Source organism: Pelophylax lessonae, assembly GCF_965119305.1.
Source record: "Pelophylax lessonae genome assembly, chromosome: 2".
NCBI classification, from domain to species: domain Eukaryota; kingdom Metazoa; phylum Chordata; class Amphibia; order Anura; family Ranidae; genus Pelophylax; species Pelophylax lessonae.
Window position 1 is genome coordinate 36,250,785 of NC_138769.1, and position 16,161 is coordinate 36,266,945.

At 44.1% G+C, this 16,161-nt stretch overlaps 1 protein-coding gene across 2 annotated transcripts in view; it reads left to right on the forward strand.

The window, feature by feature from the left end:
- Positions 1-16,161, forward strand: part of POU2F1 (POU class 2 homeobox 1) — a gene marked incomplete at its 5' end in the record, with an annotated part of 274,885 nt that overhangs the window by 147,635 nt on the left and 111,089 nt on the right. Inside the window, one exon of one of the 2 annotated variants that reach the window (XM_082247013.1) lies at positions 3,267-3,445. The exons of the other annotated variant lie outside the window; for it this stretch is intronic. Within the exon in view, the coding sequence (XP_082103139.1) occupies positions 3,418-3,445 (28 nt within the window). Of the gene's footprint in view, positions 1-3,266; positions 3,446-16,161 lie in introns of those variants that run through there. 2 annotated transcript variants of the gene reach the window in all.

A 16,161-nucleotide genomic window follows, 5' to 3' on the forward strand; every position in this document is an offset into this window, starting at 1 on the left:
CCAGAAGTTCAGTGAGGATCTCTGAATGATCCGATGTTGACCTAAATGACTAATGATGATAAATAGAATCCACCTGTGTGTGTAATCAAGTCTCTATATAAATGCACCTGCACTGTGATAGTCTCAGAGGTCCGTTTAAAGCGCAAAGAGCATCATGAAGAACAAGGAACACACCAGGCAGGTTCGAGATACTGTTGTGGAGAAGTTTAAAGCCGGATTTGGCTACAAAAAGATTTCCCAAGCTTTAAACATCCCAAGGAGCACTGTGCAAGCGATAATATTGAAATGAAAGGAGTATCAGACCACTGTAAATCTATGAAGACCTGGCCGTCCCTCTAAACTTTCAGCTCATACTAGGAGAAGACTGATCAGAGATGCAGCCAAGAGGCCCATGATCACTCTGGATGAACTGCAGAGATCTACAGCTGAGGTGGGAGACTCTGTCCATAGGACAACAATCAGTCATATACTGCACAAATCTGGCCTTTAGGCTCGGTTCACACTATTGCGATGCGGGAAGGCTGCGAATTCGCAGCCTGTTCCCGCATCGCACACGCACCCCCGGCAGTTCACACTGCCATATGCGATCCGCTGGGGGTGTCAATGTAATGTTAACGACACCCCCAGTTTGATCGCATATCGCAGTGCGATCGTGCAGTTCGCACAGGATCGGATCGCACAAGTGTGAACCGCTGTGCGATCCGATCCTGATGCGGCAGCAAAAATGCCTCCTGTGCGTCTTTGCTGCGGGTGCGGTGCGAATTTAGCCATACAAACTGTATGGCTAAACTCGCACCGCACAGCTGATCGCATGTCATGTCGGAGCAGTGCGCTCCGACATGACATGCGAACCCGGCACACGCAGAAGTGTGAACCGGCTCTTATGGAAGAGTGGCAAGAAGAAAGCCATTTCTTAAAGACATCCATAAAAAAGTGTTGTTTAAAGTTTGCCACAAGCCACCTGGGAGACACACCAAACATGTGGAAGAAGGTGCTCTGGTCAGATGAAACCAAAATCCAACAATGCAAAACGTTATGTTTGGCGTAAAAGCAACACAGCTCATGACCCTGAACACACCATCCCCACTGTCAAACATGGTGGTGGCAGCATCATGGTGTGGGCCTGCTTTTCTTCAGCAGGGACAGGGAAGATGGTTAAAATTGATGGGAAGATGGATGGAGCCAAATACAGGACCATTCTGGAAGAAAACCTGATGGAGTCTGCAAAAGACCTGAGACTGGGACGGAGATTTGTCTTCCAACAAAACAATGATCCAAAACATAAAGCAAAATCTACAATGGAATGGTTTACAAATAAACATATCCAGGTGTTAGAATGGCCAAGTCAAAGTCCAGACCTGAATCCAATCGAGAATCTGTGGAAAGAACTGAAAACTGCTGTTCACAAACGCTCTCCATCCAACCTCACTGAGCTCGAGCTGTTTTGCAAGGAGGAATGGGCAAAAATTTTAGTCTCTCGATGTGCAAAACTGATGGAGACATACCCCAAGCGACTTACAGCTGTAATCACAGCAAAAGGTGGCGCTACAAAGTATTAACTTAAGGGGGCTGAATAATTTTGCACGCCCAATTTTTCTGTTTTTTATTTGTTAACAAACTTTGAAATATCCAATAAATTTCGTTCCACTTCATGATTGTGTCCCACTTGTTGTTGATTCTTCAAAAAAAATTACAATTTTATATCTTTGTTTGAAGCCTGAAATGTGGCAATAGGTTGCAAAGTTCAAGGGGGCCGAAAACTTTCACAAGGCACTGTATATTAGTATTATCACTGATCACTGTATAATTGTCAGTGGCAGTTGGTCAGATTCCCCCAGAGTCAGATTGACTACCGCAGTATTTACAGTCCAGTTATAAGTCGCTGATCACCGCCATTAGTAATTTAAAAATATATACAGTCCAGTGTATATAACCTAGTTTGTAGACGCTATAACTTTCACACAAACCAATCAATATACACTTATTGGGGGTTTTTTTTTTTTTAAAGACCTGTAGCAGAATACATTTTGACCAAAATTTATGAAGTTCGATTTTTTTTCTTATTTCTTCTTCTTGGATATGCTTTATGGCAGATTGTAAAAATGTTTTTTTCAAAGTTTCGGTCTTTTTTTATATAATAATAGACCCAGTGGTGTTCAAATACCACCAAAAGAAAGCTCTCTGTGTGAAAAAAGGGTTCTAAATTTCGTTTGGTTACAGTATTGCATGACCGTGCAATCGCCAGTTAAAGTAGCGCAGAGCTAAATAGCAAAAAAAAAAGTCCTGGTCACGAAGGGGGCACAATCTTCCGGAGCTGAAGTGGTTAAATAATCTGTGTATTTAGATTTTTTTAGTTCAGTTTTCTAAAAAGAAAGCCTTGCAATGCACACAAGTAAAACCGACTACCTGTGTAGTGCTATAGTCTTTATCCGAGGATTCAGTCCATTCCATTTTATTGGTCATTTAGGAACCCTTTTTGATGACCTGTTTGTGAAGAAGAGAAATTCTCAGACCTTCTGCAGATTTGGTGCTGCCTGTGAAATGCATAATGTCTAAAGAAGTTTTGTATGTCTGCCAATCAAATCAAACCTGTCATGTAAGTTAGAATGTGATTGGAGGACGTTCTAGCTCAAGTTGTTTTCACCTGTTACATGCGATTGTTCTTTAGATACAGATAGCATTCCGTAATCCCGTCCCACAACTTTCTCCTAGCCATCCACCCCCTTAACCAACCCCCCATCTTATCACTTTACTACTCGCTGCTTGGGTCAGAAAAGCCAATCCAGTGGAAGAAATTTCATTTTGTTCCCGTTAATTATTATTCTGGCACTCGGCAGATAATTCTCTGCACCCCCCCCCCCCCCACCTTCGTGCACTTTTTTTTTTCTCCCCGGCTGCTGTGCTGCTTGGAATGTTTGCGCTAACCAATTAATATGCAAATGAGCTGATAAATATTTATGCCGCGATTTAAATTATGCAGGGAGCGCTTTCAGTGTACTCTGCAAATGAATTGCTCACGGACTTCAAAGTGCTGGCTGCCGCGCTAACGAGGGAAGATTTGCATAAGGCCCTAATCAGCCGCATACTGATTAAGCTTCATTATGGAAACTGCCAGCTGCAATCTTTGTTTCTATTTTATTACAAAAAGGGGAACTTTTTCATGCTTCAGTTGCCTTGACAATGTCAGAACGAGCTAGCAGGAGAGGCTAAAAAACTCTGCAGTGCAAACTCTCTAAGTTTTCAGTCTTCGGTTTTGCACACAGCTATGGTCTAGTCCGTGTAATATCTGGTGCCTTTTTTTTTATCCCCCCCCTTCCCCCTTTCCTCGCCCAAATTAGTCGTCTTCTATTGAATTATTAGGCAGATTCTTCCTTCCACCTGTTTGGGAAACCAAGTAAAAGCTCTCTGCGTAACATCATGCTGGACTGCAGCGACTACGTACTAGGTGGGTACTGCTTGTGCTTTCATAACCGTTTAATATGGTAATTGGGGGTGTGTGGTAGACTAATAGCATATGTACGAGAATGGCTCGGCATGCTGGACCTCCCTGGCTCAACGCTTACTGATTCCGTCACGGGGCTTAAACCACCGTGTCTCCGAGAAGGAGGTTGTGTTGGCAGGGCTTGCAAATGGCCATGTCTTTTTATGGTTTGATAGATGGGGTGGGATCTCTTGTATTTTGCTTTGTATTTTTTGGGGGTTTTTTTTTTCCTTTTTAGTTGCTGAAAGTTTTTTTTTTTTTTTTTTTGTGTGATTTTGGATAGTTTGAAAAAGTGGTTATCAATAAGGTCCTCCTCTATCTAGGTCATTGTATAGCTAGTAAAAGCTGTTATAAATAAGGTCCTCCTCTATCTAGGTCAAGGATCTTCAAACTACGGCCCTCCAGTTGTTCAAGAGTTCAAGAACTACAATTCCCATCATGCCTAGTCATGTCTGTGAATGTCAGAGTTTTACAATGCCTCATGGGATGTGTAGTTCCACAACAGCTGGAGGGCCGTAGTTTGAGGATCCCTGATTCTAGGTCATTGTATAGCTAGTAAAAGCTGTTATCAATAAGGTCCTCCTCTATCTAAGTCATTGTATAGCTAGTAAAAGCTGTTATCAATAAGGTCCTCCTCAAACTAGGTCATTGTATAGCTAGTAAAAGCTGTTATCAATAAGGTCCTCCTCTATCTAGGTCATTGTATAGCTAGTAAACGCTGTTATCAATAAGGTCCTCCTCTATCTAGGTCATTGTATAGCTAGTAAACGCTGTTATCAATAAGGTCCTCCTCTATCTAGGTCAAGGATCTTCAAACTACGGCCCTTCAGTGGTTCAGGAACTACAATTCCCATCATGCCTAGTCATGTCTGTGAATGTCAGAGTTTTACAATGCCTCATGGGACGTGTAGTTCCGCAACAGCTGGAGGGCCGTAGTTTGAGGATCCCTGATTCTAGGTCATTGTATAGCTAGTAAAAGCTGTAATCAATAAGGTCCTCCTCTATCTAGGTCATTGTATAGCTAGTAATCGTCCTGTTCAACTGGACTTCTGTAATTTCGGAAACAATTTGTAGGCTCTCCATGCCACTTCTTCAGTTCTTATGAGTGTCAGGAAGATACCCCAGCATTGATACCCCAACAGACATCTTAATCCAATCACCATGATATGTGTAGATGTTGATTGTCCAAGAAGAGGTTAGGAGGTGTGATTAAGGTGCCCAGTGCTATCTGTGTGGATATAAATGTCGGGGGTATCTTTCCAACACTTAGTCCCTGTTCACATTAGGTCGCTCCGACTTAGGGGGCGACCTGTGAAGTCGCGTGCACCGCGACTTCGGCGCGACTTGCACGGACTTCATACAATGAATGTCTATGCAAGTCGCCTCCAGGTCGCCCCAAAGTAGTACAGGACCCTTTTTCTAAGTCGGAGAGACTTGTGTCGCTCCTATTAGAACTGGTCCTGTACTACTCAATGGACCCGACAGTGCGCGACTTGCCAGGCTGACCAAGTCGCCTGGCAATTCGTAATAGTGTGAACCGGCACTTAATAGAACTGATTTAGTGGCTTAGATAAACAACAAAACATTACAGAACAAGTCAAGTTGAATGTGACAAACTACAACTATGTGATGTGAGGAACAATTTCCACCACTTATAGGCAATGAAGGGAGTTCTTCATTGACGGATTCTGAGCAGCAATGCCACCTGTTGCTCCTGACTAGTGCAGTGCATGACCATGGAAGGGGAGAAGTCAAACGATAGCTGATTGCCACGTTGGTGGATGTTCTCTCAGCCTGGCGAGAGCAGTCACACTTCTTACCCCTTGCTGTGCAGTTGTCACAAGGTTGTTGAATCATTCTCAAGAGCCTTGATAAGAGTATTAAGCTATTCTTAATTAGTGACATAGGAAGAGCAGCGCTGATACATATCTCACCACATTCTCAAGAGCCACCTACCTTAGAAGCCGAGCCGAAATACTAGAATAAAATGGTGAAGATCTTGGAGCGACTGTTATAGTATTTATACAAAATGGAGAAACCTTCTTTGAATCGCATAATGTTAATTGTTTGCATATTTATATTTGACTTCTTTATTATGCTGGTGTGCTTATCACCCAATCAAAGCTGTGCCTCTTTTTAATTTGTCTTCTACATACGGGTGCATCTCAAAAAAATAGAATATCATCAAAAAGTTAATTTATTTCAGTAATTCAAAAAGTTAAACTTATATTATATAGATTCATTACACAGAGTGATATCATTTAAGCATTTCTTTCTTTTATTTTTGATGACTATGGCTTACAGCTAGTGACAACTGTAAGGGTAAGCGCCCAACTATTCACTACAACTAGTGTGTGGATTGCTTGAGATAGCAGTGATATGTTTCCAGAACTCCAATATTAGGAAGGGACAGTTTTGTTTGTGGCTATATATTGCCAACAGGAGGAATATTGATGAGGAAAAGGGAAGCAGCCATTTTATTTTTTAAATATTTACTTATGGTTATCAAACATGGATTTATGATTAAGCAGATATATTGGATTTATATTTTGTGAGAAGTCATATTGTATAACAGCTGTTGTATTCAAAAGCCATTTACAGCTCCAGCTGTTAAGATTGCTATCTCTACCTTTGAATACCTGTTTAGCCAACACGTTTTGGAAGTGACACATTTATGTTAAATGTCCATTTCGCATATCAAAGACTGAGATGTGACTTAAAGAAACTAGATAGCTAGGTTCCACCCACTTTAGAATGTATAAATTGTACTAGGAACCCTAGCCAGTTAGAGCAATGATTATTAAGCCAACAGAATGTAATGTGATTGACTTGCTCTCCAAACATGTCTCTACCTACATGTTTGTCTAAATAAATATAATTTTCAATCTGGCTTCAACAGTCAAAATGTTACTTGAAACCCGTGTGTTTTGGGCTTACCCTTACACAACCCAAAATTCTGTATCTCAGACAATTAGAATATTGTGAAAAAGTTTAATATTGTAGACTCGTGGTGTCACACTCTAATTAGCTAATTAACTCAAAACACCTGTAAAGGTTTCCTGAGCCTTTAAATGGTCTCATAGTCTGGTTCAGTAGGTTACACCAGTGTTTCTCAACTCCAGTCCTTAGGGCACACTAATGGCGCTTTTCCACTGCATGGAACCGTAACGGTTCGGCACGCTTTTGTGCTTTTCCACTGCTGGTACCGCATGGTATAGTGTCGGAACGGTTCGGTACGGTACGGTATAGGTTTGCTTTTCCACTGCATGGAACCGAACGGTACGGCTCTGAAAAAACAGTACCTACGCGATTGTGGTTCCAACAGGTACCAAACTGGTACCATATCCCACAATCCTTTGCATGCAGTCACTACTAGCCACTGATTGGTCAGAGAATCCCACCCACCCCGTTGTTATCCCACCAACTTAACTTTAGTACTACTTTAGTGGAAAAGCAAACCTATACCGTACCGTACCGAACCGTTCCAACACCATACCATGCGGTACCAGCAGTGGAAAAGCAAACCGGGCCAAGCAGGGCCGAGTAGAGCCGATCCGGTACGAGCCGGTACTTGCAGTGGAAAAGTGCCAAAAGAGGCCAGATTTTAAGTATTACCTTGGGGAGATGCAGACTAGAATACTGCAATCACTGAGCAGCAAATGATATCACCTGTGATGCATTTCAGTTTTCTTGCAAACCTGGCCATTTAGTGTGCTCTGAGGACCGGAGTTGAGAAACACTAGGTTACACAATCATGGGGAAGACTGCTGACATGACCGTTGTCCAGAAGACAGTCATTGACACCCTCCACGAGGAGGGTAAGTCACAAAAGGTCATTGCTAAAGAAGCTGGCTGTTTACAGAGTGCTGTATCCAAGCAAATTCATGAAAAGTTGAGTGGAAGGAAAAAGTGTGGTAGAAAAAGGCACACAAGCAACTTGGATAACTACAGCCTTGGGAGGATTGTGAGGCAAAGGCCATTCAAGAATTTGGGGGAGATTCGCAAGGAGTGGACTGTGGCTGGTGTCAGTGATTCAAGAGCCACCACACACAGACGTATCCAGGACATGGGCTACAACTGTCGCATTTCTTGTGTCAAGCTACTCCTGAACAACATCAGAAGCATCTTACCCAGGCTAAGGAGAAAAAAAAAATTGACTTTTGCTTAGTGGTCCAAAGTCCTCTTTTCGGATGAAATTAAATTTTGGCTTTCACTTTGAAATCAAGGTCGCAAAGTCTGGAGGAATGGTGGAGAAGCACAGAATCCATGTTGCGTGAGGTCTAGTGTGAGGTTTCCACAGTCAGTGATGATTTGGGGAGCCATGTCATCTGCTGGTGTTGGTCCACTGTGTTTTATCAAGTCCAAAGTCAGCGCAGCCCTCTACCTGGAAGTTCTAGAGCACTTCATGCTTCTCTCTGCTGACCAGTTTATGGAAATGCTGGTTTCATTTTCTGGCAGGACTTGGCCCTGGCCCACATTGCCAAAAGTACCAATACCTGGTTTAATGATCATGGTATTACTGCGCTTGATTGGCCAGCAAACTCGCCTGACCTAAACCCCATAGAGAATCTGTGGGGTATTGTCAAGAGGAAGATGAGAGACACCAGACCCAGCAATGCAGTTGAGCTGAAGGCCGCTATCAAAGCAACCTGGGCTTTCATAACACCTCAGCAGTGCCACAGGCTGATCACCTCCATGCCACGCCGCATTGATTTAGTAATTCACGCAAAAGAAAAAAATGCCCGTACCAGAGATCCCAGCTAGGAACTAGGTCCTTACTCCTGACTAGGCAGAAAAAATGTACCTATAGCAGAGAGAGAGGGAATATACCCCCTGGGACTGCCCATAGGCGTAGCCAGACTTTTTTCTGCCTAGTTTCCTACTCCTATAGGGGCAGTATAATCCAATAGTTAAGAAAATCAGGAGCTGTGTCCATAAATGAACATCATAGAAATGGGTCAAATCCCCCCCCTTTTTTTTAACTTGTTTAATGTAATATTCAAATTTTGTGAGATACTGAACCTTGGGTTTTCCCTAGCTGTAAACCATAATAATCAAATTTAAAAGAAAACAATGTTTGAAATATATCACTCTGTGTGTAATGTATCATATACAATAATAGGAGTTTTCACTTTTTGAATTAAATTACTGAAATAAACTTTTTGATGAAATTCAAATTTCTTTAGATGTACCTGTAGCTGTTTTTTTAGGCTACTGAGAGACACTGGTAGATAATCTGTAGTAAAACCATATTCGGCTGTCCGTCATAACTTAATTGAAGCTGTCCAGGATTCCCCTCCTCATTGGCTGAGACAGCAGCGGTGCAATTGGCACCCGCTGCTGTCAAAGTCAGTTAGCCAATCGGGAGAGAGAGGGGGCTGGGCTGAACAGCAGCTCTATGTTTGAATGGACACACGTAGCTTCAGCTCGTCTCTGGTGCCCCCACAGCAAGCTGCTTGCTGTGGGGGCACTCGAAACAAGGGAGGAGCCACGAGCACAGAAGAGGCACTTGAGAAGAGGAGGATCCGTTTTGCTCTGTGCAAAACCAACTGCACAGAGGAGGTATGTATAACATGTTTGTTATTTAACTACTTGCCAAGGCCAGCTCTGTTACGCAAAACGACGTACCCGTACGTCGTTTTATGTAGCAGTTAGTGGGGTGAGCACGTGCCGCCAGAGGAGTGCGCATGCACTGATTTGGCTAGAGAGGGAGTCAATCAGCAGCTCCGTGCTCCATAGGTGCGTTCTCTGTGATGATAACTCCTTTAATTTTCTGGCATGCCTACACCATCCTCTAGTCCTTAGAGGAGATATTGGTGGAGAATGTGACAATGATGCTGGAATTGAGGTCGGCAAAGGGATACTGGCAGGATCAACAGGCAAGAACTGCTGAACATAAAGGGAACTGAACACTAAGAGATGAGATTTGAGAAATGCACAATTTAATAGAAAAATGCCAGAGTTACACTTTGAATCAGTGCATGTCTAGCCAAATTTTTTTTTTTTGTTTTGGATAAAGTGGGAAGGTTAAAGGTTAGATGGGTATTGCTGATACCTGCCATCAATATTTTACCAGACAGGGAGTGAGAGGAACTCTCCAACAGCAACACAGACAAATATAAGAAGTGTCCTCTCATTTTAATTGCTCGGTGAATGAATCAGCAGAGCATCAGACTAAAATTGTAAGGGAATCCCAAAAGCTTTAAAATGTAAGTTCAGTTCACACTATGCTGTCCCATTTGGGTATTGCAGCATAGTGTGCTAAACCTACCAACCAGCCACGGCTCACTTTTTGTCTCACTTCTGGAGAGACCCTCCACCAAGTATTCGGGTGCAGCTTCGGCTGCCCAGAAGAACGGGGTCTGCCAGGCCAACCATTGGAACCCTTTGCACCTGTCAGGAGCCTTGCGGCCGCTCCAGGCGGAGCAGAGAGCTGCTGACTGACAGGCAGCAGCTCTCTGTTCACGGAGCTGTCAGAACCGAGCGATCTGTGTTGTTCGATCATTCGGTTCTCAGTGGAGAGGCGCGGGGGGACAGATGCAACACTGGACTGATGCTGCATCCACCTTGGTAAGTATAAATCTAAAAAAAAAAAAAAAAACCACACTAACCCCTACTTCTCTTTTTAAAGTGGTTGTATCCCCCCCCCCAAAAAAAAAAAAAAAAAAAACCACCCCTGCAGGACAATGGCATAATGTGTCACCCGGACACTGCTGAGGCAGCTGACATGTTCCCTCGGTGTCTCTTCCGGGTCCGGCGGCTCTGGCGCTGTGAGTGGCCGGAGCCGCGATGACATCATGCGCATGGAGGTTCACTTTCTGGCAAGGAGCTCTGAAGGTCCGGCAAGATATACACTGAACCTTCAGAGCGCATGTGCCGCTGGTGTCAGCGGCTGCATGCAGGGTGAATATCTCCTAAACCGTGCAGGTTTAGGAGATATTAATTTTACCTACAGGTAAGCCTTATTATAGGCCTTATTATAGGCTTACCTTTAGGTAAAAGTTAAAAAGTGGAGTATACTATCGCTTTAACCACTTGCTGACCGCCGCACGACTATTTACTGCGGCGGTCAGCCCCTCGCAGGCAGAGCGACGTAGTACTACGTCGCTAGCCTGTGAGGGTCTAGGGAGCGCGCGCGCGCCCCCGGAGGCGCGCTCCCGCTCCCACTCCCACGTGGTCACGGACCCCCCCGCACGTGTGACCGGTGGACCTGATGTCCGCCGGTCACTCGGCGATCGTCCGTGACAGCGGGAGAAAGGCAGGCGGCTAATGTAAACAAGCCGCCTGTCATTCTCCCCTGTGTAGAAACACTGATCATACGGTTCTACTCTGTAGGACCGTTGATCACTGTTCATACACCTCAAGCCACAGCCAATCACAGTTAGAATCACACCCCTAGGGGCACACATAACCCCTCCCTCTCAAAAAAAGTTTACCCCTTCACTGCCAGTGTAATTTTTCAGTAACAGTGCATATGTATAGCACTGATTACTGTAGTAATGTCACTGGTAACCCCAAAAGTGTCAAAAATATCAGTCCAGGGTCCGATCTGTCCGCCGCAATGTCGCAGTACCGCCAAAAAAATCGCAGATTGCCGCCATTGCGCGTAAAAAAAAAAAACAACAAAAATGACAAAAATCTTTCCCTTTGTTAGTAAATGCGATAATTTTTGCGCAAACCAATCAAAATACGCTTTTTGCTATTTGTTTCCCCAAACATATGTAGCATAAAAAAAAATTGGCCGAAAATGTTAAATTTTGATTTTTACATTTTTTTTTTTGGGGAATTTCATATAAAAAAAATGTGAAAAATCTTGTTATTTTTGCAAAATTGTCGCTCTTTTTTTGTTTATAGCGCATGATCAAAAAATCGCACAGGTGATCAAATACCACCAAAAGAAAGCTCTGTTTGTGGGAAAAAAAGGACGTCAAATTAGTTTGGGTACAGCGTCGTACGACCGCGCAATTGTCCGTTAAAGTCATGCAGTGCCGAATCGCAAAATAGGCCCTGGTTAGGAAGGGGGTCAAATCTTCCGGGGCTTAAGTGGTTAAGATAAAAAAAACTTCTGCCTTTACAACCAATTGAACAAGCTGAAGTTAGAAGCTGATTGGCTACCATGCACAGCTGCACCAGATTGTATGCTCCAGTTTTAGTAAATATCCCCCACAATGTCACAGTAAATCTCTTCGATATCAACACGTGCAGCTGGTTGAAGTGCTCACCCTCATTTCTTCCACCCGATTGATCTCCACCATATTGTGCAGTCACTGAGCTCGGTGTGGGGTTGTGTGAAGAGAACTTCGCCTGTCCCCAACTGCTCATTCCCCAGGTGCACAGAATGTATTTCCGAACACAACAACAATTTGGTGTCGTAGTAGACGGAGCAGAACAATGGACATGTGTGACATATAACATATGTAGTGTGTGTGTTGTGGTGAAGGCATGGTCCATAACACCCAGCATTATCCTACATCTGTCCCCCTGTGTATTCAGGCGCTGTGCATACAACTGAACAGAGAAGAGCTGCGCTGTTTGGATTGTCACTGCCGTGGTCTCATCAGGATTCGTTACTGTGAATTCCTGTCATTCCCAGAACACCGTCAGCTGAGTGTCTTTTATATCCAGGCTCACTGAGCCTCTTCTTGGGTTGGATCTGCTCTGCATTTTCATCACTTATATATACCAGCTTCAGAATAGGAATTGTACTATTTATATACCCTGATGCAGCCCAGGAGCGAGTTGAAGGAAGCAGTAAATATCTTTCTATATGCCGCTATTTATAAAGCTGAAGTTTAGTCTGCTATATTTTGACTTCTTGGTTAATACCTTTCCTCTTTAATCGGGTAAAAAAAAAAATTACCTGTTTTTATAACATACCTTATTTTATATGTAGTGAAGTCATCTCTTGATCTGCTCAATGTAATGCCGGTAAATCATGGCTGTACATAGCTTTCTGAAAACCATAGACCAACCACAGCCCTAGGTTGCGTCTATATGTAATGCTGAGCTTCCATTCAAAGAAATAAAATCCAATGAATGAAAGGGAAGGGCCAAGGAAAGTCAGGCTAAGGAGGAAAGAGCGATATGATGCTGGTTGGCCTTCAGCCAGCAAATAAGGCAGGCTCTGACATACTGCATCAATTTTATTATAGTAGAGGAACCTGTACAACTGTGCAAGACTGAAGGGAAGGCTGGAGGTCATCCGCGTTAAGGGGACCTTTTGTGTGCTCTAGCCTGCAAAGTTTCTAAACAAAGGGCCAGCTTGCTGTCCTTTAAGCCCCTGTTCACACTAGGTTGCTCCGACTTAGAGGGCGACCTGTGAAGTCGCGTGCACCGCGACTTCGGCGCGACTTGCACGGACTTCATAAAATTAATGTCTATGCAAGTCGCCTCCAGGTCGCCCCAAAGTAGTACAGGACCCTTTTTCTAAGTCGGAGCGACTTGTGTCGCTCCTATTAGAACCGGTCCTTTACTACTCAGTGGACCTGACGGTGCCCGACTTGCCAGGCTGACCAAGTCGCCTGGCAAGTCGTAATAGTGAGAACCGGCTCTAAGACTTTAGGCGGGTTGGACTGTGGCCGGTAAAAGTAGAAAATACCCTGGCATCAGTGGGAGTAAAAAAACTGCATAGAGCCTGCGGTCAGTTGGAGGAGGACAAGTGCCCCATCATTGGTGTCAGTGGGAGGACCATCTTTTGTGCCAGTGGGAGGAATAGGGCCCCATCTTTGGGGTCAGTGGGAGGAATAGGGCCCCATCTTTGGGGTCAGTGGGAGGAATAGGGCCCCATCTTTGGGGTCAGTGGGAGGAATAGGGCCCCATCTTTGGGATCAGTGGGAGAAATAGGGCCCTATCTTTGGGGTCAGTGGATTGAATGGTGCCCCATCTTTTGGGTCACTGCGAGGAATGGTGCCCCATCTTTTGGGTCACTGCGAGGAATGGTGCCCCATCTTTTGGGTCACTGCGAGGAATGGTGCCCCATCTTTGGGGTCAGTGGGAGGAATGCTGCCCCATCTATGGGGTCAGTGGGAGGAATGGTGCTCCATCCTTGGTGCCAGTGGGAGGAATGGGGCTCCATCCTTGGTGCCAGTGGGAGGAATGGGGCTCAATCCTTGGTGCCAGTGGGAGGAATGGGGCTCAATCTTTGGTGCCAGTGGGAGGAATGGGGCTCAATCTTTGGTGCCAGTGGGAGGAATGGGGCTCATTACTGGTGTCAATGGGAGGCAGAGTGCCCCATCGTTGGTGTCAGTGGGAGTAATTATGTCCCATCATTGATGCCAGTGGAAAGAACAGTTGCCCATCATTGACATCAGCAGGAGGATAGTGCTCTATATCAGTGGGAGGAGGAGTAGTGCCCCGAGGGCCAGATAAAAGTAGGCACAGGTCTGCATCTGGCCCACGGGCCACAGTTTGGAGACCACTGCTATAGACCACCACTTTTAAAGTAGTTCTAAAGTAAAAAAATTAACTTATTGCATTCTCTGCATTAAAGTAGCTTTAAGGTTAGGGGAGAAAAAACTGGCAGACAGGGACAGCGCTGGATTGATACAGAACTCAGGTAAGTAATAAGGCAAGTGTAGACATCCTGACTTTTACAGGGTAGATAGATTAGGCTTCTAATGAGGGTGGGAGTACGTGGAAGCTTAGAATACGGTAGGTTTTGACTTGCCTTCTGCTTTAAGGAAATGAGAAGTTTTATGTTTACTCTACAAACTGTATTGAAATTAAAGCGGAGTTCCAACCCCCCCCCCCCCCACAGCAAAAAATTAAAAGTCAGCATCTACACATACTGTAGCTGCTGACTTTTAATATTAGGACACTTACCTGTCCTGCAATCCAGCGATGCCGGCAATGTTTCCATTGGCTCTCAGATGTTTCCCGCCGCGATTGTCTGTAAGGGAAACCTGCAGTGAAGCCTTGTGGCTTCACAGCAGGTTCCCTATTGCGCATGCGCGAAGCGTGCTGCGCTTTTTGAATGGCCCAGCGGCGGGGGAAGGAGTAGGGGAGCGAACTTCCGAGTGATTGCTCCATGGTGCGATCTTCCGGAAGTGGGGACACGTACCTGTCAAAAACAGGTACCCGCTCCGCCCCAAATGTGGCACCTGAGGGGGGGAGGAGTCAGATAAGCGGAGCTTCCACTTTTAAGTGGAACTCTGCTTTAACCTCCAAATAAAGCCAACCCCTTTACCAATTTGTCCGGATGTTCTGGCAACATTTTTTCCCTCTTCGACTCACACTAGAGTCACCCGCGCTTCATCCAAACAGTTTCTTATTCTATTTCAGTTAAAGTGATTCAGTCACTAAAGTCAGTGAAGTTGGAAAAAAAATAAAAAAGGTCCATGCACGAAAATAGAAAATACCTCTCTCGCAGCTCCGGCCTCTGAATGGCGCTCTAATGGAGAAAAAAAAACACCCTGTGAAGTCTTTTCAGAAACTGAAGAGAGTGCCAATCTTTTGTGTCTCTCCCCCCCCCCCCCCCCCCCCACAGCGCTCAGTGGTTCCTCCGACCGACCCTCGTGTCACAACAGGACACAGTGGTGCTGTAGGGACCAGCGGGAAGAACCACTGAGCACAGCAGGGCGGCCAAGTGATTGACGCTTCCCTGAACCTGTCTCTGAAGAATGTTTAGCTGGGAATTTCTCTTTGGTGTAGTGGTGTTGCGCCATGTTATCAGTGCAGTGGGTGAGTATTTACTTCTTTCTTTGTAGCTTTATTCAGACTTTGAGTTTAGAGACAGACGCTTTAGTGCGCTAGACAGCCAAGCAAAAACTGAAGTTGTGTAAAAAATAAAAAAAATAAAACACTAAACCAGGTACTGGTAATGAGTCTTTTTTTTTTTTTTTTTTTGTAAATCTATTTGTATACTAGGAAACTGGAATTCTTTCGAAGAAGAAATCCAGTCCAAGTTTTTTTTTTTATATTTTTTTATTTTTATTAAATTTCTTCTCATACATAACAAATATACATTGAAAAATAAAAAAACATTACAGTATAACAATATGGAAAGATATTGTTTTGGTGTCTTCAGCTTATATTTTACCCCTCGAATAGACTGCAATTTGTAAAGTGCAGTTGCTCCAGAGCTTTGTGAATTAGGTAAACCTTCACTTTGCAAAGAATACCCAATCAAATGCAAGGAAAATAAAAAAACAATGCATATTTGCTTGCACGTGATTGGAGGATGGAAGTCAACAAAGCTGCTGCATTCTGCAAGAACTAAGTAAATGAGGGAAATCTTTTACTAAGCTCTGGAGCTTCTGCACTTTGCATAGTGCACAGTCTGTTTGCCTTTAGTATATCAACCCCTGTATATTTTACAGAATTTGCTTCACTTTATGCTGTAGGCGACAGTCAAAGTTCCATGTTGCGACTTTCCTAATATTAAACTGCTGACTTTTTATTTTCTTTCCAGTTGCATACATAAACACTCTCAGCCTGCCCTAGTGTAGCTTGTGTACTTTTGCGGAGAAGCGGGGAAGAGCCGCCTCTTTTTTGGCATATTTGAGGCATTAGCAATCAGAAAAGCTCTTCAAGACTTTCAAGCTTTCCCCAATTGGTTGGCCTTCAGGTGTTTGCTAATTCCATGACATCTGAAAACCAGATTATCTCTTTTTATGTCTGCAGTCTTTTTTGGGCAGCTGAGTGGTATAAATGAGTGTATTACAGTCTCATTTTATGGCCCT